Below are 6,828 nucleotides of genomic sequence, written 5' to 3' on the forward strand. Positions count from 1 at the left end.
TGATTTCAAAGTGAAGTGAATTGAGAAAAAGTGAGCTATGGCTTAAATGATGATTTTGTGGATTTGATGATGTTGGATGATGGAAGTGCTATTTTGTTATGAGCTGGAATGGCTGTGTATGATAATGAATTATGGCTAATTGTGGAATATGTTATAAGCCGGATGGCTGACTATGAATCATGAATTTAAGCCGGATGGGTGAGATGAATGTTGATTTATGGCTGAGAATAAATGCATATATGCTGAGTTATTGATATTGTGATTGTTGCGCTTCCAATTATCTGAGATACGAGTTTTCTTGGGTAGAAGCAGTGGCTAGCCACCACGTACTCCAGGTTGAGACCCGATACTCTGCTGACCCTATGTTGTTAATGTGGCCGGACACTGTGAAAGTTCCGGATGAGATCGCCCCCGTGAATATACACCAGTGAGGGTGTTGGATGTGAATTATGATTATGATTATGAATAACTCGAGTTGGGGATGCACGACAGAGGGACAGTCCAATGGTTAGCTACCAGGACTTGTCGGGTTGGCTATATAACCGAGAGCTGATATCATCAGCCACTAGGACAGGCATGCATCATATGCATCTATGTGACATTGTTTGGGTGTGGATATTGTACTTGGTTTGTCTTTGTGATTACTTGTGATTAACTGCTAATTGTTCTACTTGCTGTAACTGTTTGTTTGTGCTTGAACTTTCCTAATTGTGTTTACGACTGAGACTCTGTTGGACCGTAGTGATTGGTTGTTGTTTGGGTTGTTTGGGCCTAGAGTCGTGGTTGGTCATGAGGTGGGCCGAAGGCCATGTATGGTTGATGTTTCTGGTTTGGAAATGTATGAAAGACTAATTTGGTTCAGCATAGATAAACCTTTTGAAAGGCTTTTGAATTTTTGATAAAATCAACAGTTTCCTCTTTTAGAAAAGGTTTCAGATTTTTCTTGATAGTAAACCTTTGCTTTTGAAAAGATGTATAAGGCGGTTATTAATCACTGAAATGATTTTATCTCGCGTATCCTATTATAGTAATTCCCAAAAAAAAAACCTCTACTGAGAACTCTTTCGAGGATGATGTTCTCACCCCCTACAATTTTCCCCTTTCAGGATATGGACGCAGAAGTCACGAAGAGCTTATCTAGTTGTTGTCGTGATGTTTTGTATTGCTTTAGTTATTGTTTATTGTTCCCTCGCCTTTATCTTTATATATTCTGTAAGAGGGATAGGAATTGTATTGGTTGATGCTTGTAAAACTATTTAATATATATATAGGTATGTACTCTTTGAGAGTTTTTGTAAGTTGTATTGTATGTATGGATGTACATTGCATAACAAAAGTATTTTGGAGCGGTATTGCGGTTTAAAGTTTTAAACAAGCTCATATTTTAGTATTAAATAGTATAAGAGTCGTCGTAATGTCCGAGCTATCAGAGTAACACAGCCGGAAGCGTGAGCTTTGGTAGTTAGGGTGTTACAATTTCTTGACGCAACAAGAAAATGACTCCTCAACCTAATTTGTCAACGCTATAGTTTGAGAATTGAATCGAAGAGACTCCTCAACCTTCTACCCAGCCAATTTTTCGATGCAACAAAAGAGAGACTCTTCAATCTCAATTGTTCACATCATGGTTTCATCACAAAATCAAAAAAGAGTTTTCAAACCTCTAAATCATTCTGTATTACCACTATCCTAGTTTATGAAGTATTTATAACTTTTTATTAGATTAAAATATAAAAAACTTTAAGCCCACAAACATAAAAACCTAATTTAATAATTAAATAAACAAAATTAAAATATATTAAATTAAATTAAAATATCCTAAAAATATAAACTAATATTTTTTAAATAACATTTAAACTCTTTATATTACGAATATTTAAAGCAAGTATACGTATAGTATAGATTCACTTCGGCAAAATGTGTTTAAATTAATTACTTGATGGGATGAAATTTTGGGCACCGTTTTGGAAGACGTGACCACTATGAAAGAATAGGAAGGAATGGAAGCTATTACAGAGAGGCTTAATTAGAGTAGCTGATTTGAAAAAAAAAAAACTGAAAAGAATGATTTAGAGAAAATAGGATTTAGTTATTAATATTTTAAAAATTATATAATTATTCATTTTAAATAATAAATTAATTATAAAATAGTTTTATTATAGTTGAGATATTAATTCTAATTTAATTAAAGTAATTTAAGTCACAAATATAATTAGATATAAAATTAAAATAACATTCAATTAAAAATTGATATATTATAAAAAAATAAATTATATGTTATTTTAAAAAGAATTGGCCAGAATTTACTAACAAATATTTGTTTCTAACATTTCTCTACATTATAACTAATGCTATAAGACACATCTACAAGGGTACATATTGATCAGTAATCACATCAAAATCTGAGTTTGAACAAAAGTGGAAAACAAATTTAAAAGAACAAAGAAAACGAACAAGAAACCAATTGCCTCAATCCTGACCAATCGTCCAATCTATAATCAAACTCATACCATAGGCAGCATAACATAGTAGGAGATCCAGGAAACAATCAACACTAGCGCAAAAGTCGGTGAGAATAAACTAGGAGCCATTGAAATATCCCCTTTTGAACTGCCGGATTTGGTTGGTGTGCTGGTTGTGCTTCTTGTTGGAGCAGTTGCGGGGGTGGTAGATGCCTTAGGTGTGCCTTTGGTATCAGAAGATGAATCCTTTGCCTTTGATGGCGCTGGGGCTGGAGCCGGTGTCGGAGAGGCAGCCTTTTTAGCTGCCTTCACCGTGACAGCAAGTTGCATGCCGCCCATGCAGTGCGCCGGCGCAGCGCATATGAAGTAATGTGTGCCGGCAGTCTTGAGAATAATTGTGGTGGCACCACTGCTGTCTGAAGTAAGTGAATTGCCTGTTGTGCAGCTTTTGTAGTCATTTTCTTTAACTTCGTCTACTGTGTGCCCAGCTCCATAGTTGAAAACTATGGCACATCAAATAAAGAGAAATATTAAAAGACAAACACTTATTTTTAAAATTAGTCAATAATATTTTGAGTTAACATTTTATTTTAAAACAGTTTAAAGCACTTTCATTAAAATTTGATCGGTACTTAATTAGTAAAAGAAAAGTGAATAATTCTATACTATTAAATATAATTTTACATTATTAAAAACACTAATAATAATTAATTAATGGCTATAAATCACAAAATTTATTAACTTCCTAACACTTTTCTTTAATTTTTATACTACTAAAATCTACCATCTCAAATTTAGAATTTAAAATTTAATATAAAAAATCTTTATTACTTAAATGCTGTAAGAAAAAAAAATAAATTTTGTTGATATACTAGCGTTTTTTTTTTTTTTGCAATGTGAACTTTAATTTGAAGAGGTTAACATTTACTGTCAAGAAAGTGATAGAGGAATAGACAGAAAATAAGTATACGAATGAACAGATTATTATACACATTTTACAGATATTTTATTGGCTTCTTAACAGAATTCTTTTTGTAATCATGCATTTCGGCCTTGCCAACGTCCAAATTTTATCTTCCAACTGCAATTTCCCTTTCCTAAAACACGTGAAAAACACTTGTGCTTGTGCATTACCTAGATCTAGAAAAAGGATCCACCATCTTGGCTTTTATATCACTTATTAGATGGAGCGCTAATATTATATAAAGAATAATTATAATTATTAATTACGATGCAATTTTTTATTCAAATTCACTAGTGTATTATCAAAATCGATTTGACTTCTACCTCATTTGAGTCTTTTAGAACAAAATAAAGTGAATGCTGACATAGTGAAAAATAGCTAACTTTAATATCTAAACAAGTAAATGATCATGGAAAACTTTGAATGAATTATGAAAAAATTTCCTAAGTATGCACTATAAACAAACATATTTTGGTTAAAGGTTTGACATAATGGTATTTTTCATAATTTAATATTAGAAAAAATTCAAAGAGCAGTATTTTTATACCAATTTTAGCCGTCATTTGGCTAATACAGAAAAGAAAGCGTGTATACACGCCAGTGCATTTGGACTTTTTTTTTTTTGACATATATATAAAAATATTTTTCTTAGTCGAAAATAATAAAATTTGTTGCGACCTCTGACACTAATGTGCATGAAACCAAAAGGATCTCAACTCACCAAGTTTATCACCAACATGAAAGGTCTTGTCACTAGCCCAAGTACTATAATCAGCTCCGATTGCCCAACCTATGGACTCTCCAACGGTGTATACTTTTGCCAATGTAGGGAGAACCGTGTTCATAGCTAGAAATAGAGATAGATACCAAACAACCACAATTGAGGATTCCATTTTGAATGAAAAAAAATGTGGGAGAAAAGGGAAACAGTGTTATAAATAAAGGAAACTACAGAGGAGGCTCTGAGGAAGATTATGTGAAATGAATTTGATTTATATAATAATATTCATCTTCTGCATATTTGCTTGAAATGGGTTGGAGTTGGTGGGTCGGAATGTTAAACCCGGTTGGACTGAGTTTCCATGATGGTGACTTGAGTTAAACATCGAACCTAATGGTTAGAAAAAGGTGGGGTCATCTTTTCTTACCAATTTCTTATGATACCAAAGAGTAGTTGCATAGAATTATTCTTCTGTGTTGGTTAAGATACTGACATCAACGTTTCTTCCAAAATCTAAAGTTTTTAATCGGTTATGTACAAAATCATTTTAAGAAAAAGCTCTTTTATTTTCTTTTTTTGGGAGGGGAAGGGGGTTTCTTTGGGAGAGAGGAGTAGGTGACTTGAAACATTGATAATATACGAAAAAATATTCAGTTTGATCTCTGAAATTACGCTCAAGCTTTAATTTAGTTTTTTAAGTTTTAATTGCCTCAATTTAGTTTTTAAATTTTTCAAATTTTAATCACGTTAGTTCTTGCGGTGATATCCGTAAGAATAAATTTAAAAAGTTTAGGAAATAAATTGAGGCCATTAAAATTTCAAAGACTAAATTAAGATTTGAGTATAATTTTAAAGACCAAACTGATGAGTATTTTTTTATAATATACACATGTTTATTTTATATTGTGTTGAAATTTAAATTCGATAAATTCTAGCCTATTCTCTCATACATAAGAGATTAGTTATTCTCTATGGCATGTTAAATGGTTATTGGAAGAATTCAATCGTGTCATCATTATTAACATTAACCATATTTTCTTAACTTGAATTTTAAAAATCAAATCACACAATTATAGTAAAATTATTTTTTATAAATTATTAAATTTTATAAATAAGTCCTAATTTGTAATTTTTAACATTTTTTTAACTGCTCTTTTTATTAACTAGTTCTAGAAAAAAAATTCAAAAGATGAAAACAGATATAAACCAAATCACGCACTAACTATACCAGTTCTCTTTAATCTCGAGCTTCCGGTATAGCAGTCACGTGTTATTGTACTATATGCATACTCATTAATCGTTACAAATTTGAATTATTTGCATTGTTGTTTTATTTGGTGAAAGAAATCATATTAAATTAGTTTTAGCACATATTATCCCAATTGTTGCGGCCACGGTGTTATTTACCTTCGTGGAAACTCATGTGTAGTTGACTTCACGTAAAGTTGATTCCTAAGAACCGTTAGATAATTTGACTGATTTGACTAAATTTTCATCTAACAGCTCTCAGATATCAACTTCACGTGAAGTCGACTTCACCTGCACCATTTACCTTTGGCATATGTTCTATCATAAGAAAGCAAGTAACAGATGCGAAGAATTCAAGCTCTTTGACAGGCACGTCTTTTTTATTTTTTATTTTTTTTAGTTAGAACTAAATAATAAATTGGATGGATTAAAAAAAGAAAAGTTAAAAATTACAAATTAAGATTTTTTAGGATAGCAAATGGAATGGGTAAGCTATGCTATAAATATGAGGCTAAGTTCTCCATATTTTTTGCACCAGTCGAAAACACTTAAAGCTTGTATCTGACTTTTCTTTTCCTCTATACCTTATGATTAGAGAGTGTTGTGAGGTGTAGTTAAATATTTGCTTTGAGAGTGGGTATACGGGGGTGCCGGTGTTAGAGAGAAAGAAGTCTATGTGTTGTAACAATTTTCACATAGTGATATTCTCTGGTTGTCATTTGGCAACAGCCGTGGCTTTTTCTCCAGTAATTGGAGTTTCCACGTTAAATTCTTGTGTTGTGATTGTGTCTATTTTATTTCTATGTGAAAGGTATTTTCTCAAGGGGAAATGGTGTATTATTTCCAACAATGTGGTATCAGAGCTTCGGTTCGGTGGGATTTATTCTTAGTATGCTCTGTGGTTGCAGCTTAGTCTGACCTTCCACATCAGAAAAGAATTTTGTCCTGTAGCTTGAGGTTGATCTTTGGTTGTTGTTGTTGTTGCTGGAAGGGAGTGTGACACTGTGAGAGTGCAGTTTGGAAAGGTTCTGGCTAAGGAAAGACCTGGTATTTAAGTGTGTCCATTGTGACCCACCTCTCTTTCATGGGGACCCTTCCTAATGCATGGTCTACAGTTGAGTTATACTATTCCAGTATACGGTTGCAACAATGTCAGGATATTCAACTGCTGTGAAGCTTGAAATAGAGAAATTTGATGGAAGAATCAATTTTGGCTTATGGCAAATACAAGTCAAGGATGTGTTAATACAATCAGGTTTGCACAAGGCGTTGAAGAAGAGAATCTCTGGTATGAAGGATGAAGAATGGGAGGAACTAGATTTGAGAGCTGCAAGTGCTATTCGCCTGTGTTTGGCTAAGAATGTTCTTGCAAATGTGCAAGGAATGAAAACAGCCAAAGAACTTTGGGATAAACTCGAAGGGTTGTATCAAGC

The 6,828-nt window shown here is 32.8% G+C and overlaps 1 protein-coding gene across 1 annotated transcript; it reads right to left on the bottom strand.

Annotated features, from left to right (window-relative positions):
* Positions 1–2,365: 2,365 nt before the first annotated feature.
* Positions 2,366–4,437, bottom strand: LOC112703213 (blue copper protein). Its single transcript, XM_025754563.3, has 2 exons — positions 4,148–4,437; positions 2,366–2,965 (listed from the first exon to the last, which is right to left on the bottom strand). Exons 1-2 carry the CDS (start codon positions 4,317–4,319, stop codon positions 2,505–2,507), a joined length of 633 nt encoding a protein of 210 aa, XP_025610348.1. The 5' UTR covers positions 4,320–4,437; the 3' UTR covers positions 2,366–2,504.
* Positions 4,438–6,828: the final 2,391 nt, after the last annotated feature.

The sequence above is a fragment of the Arachis hypogaea genome, chromosome 7, assembly GCF_003086295.3.
Source record: "Arachis hypogaea cultivar Tifrunner chromosome 7, arahy.Tifrunner.gnm2.J5K5, whole genome shotgun sequence".
Classification (NCBI taxonomy): domain Eukaryota; kingdom Viridiplantae; phylum Streptophyta; class Magnoliopsida; order Fabales; family Fabaceae; genus Arachis; species Arachis hypogaea.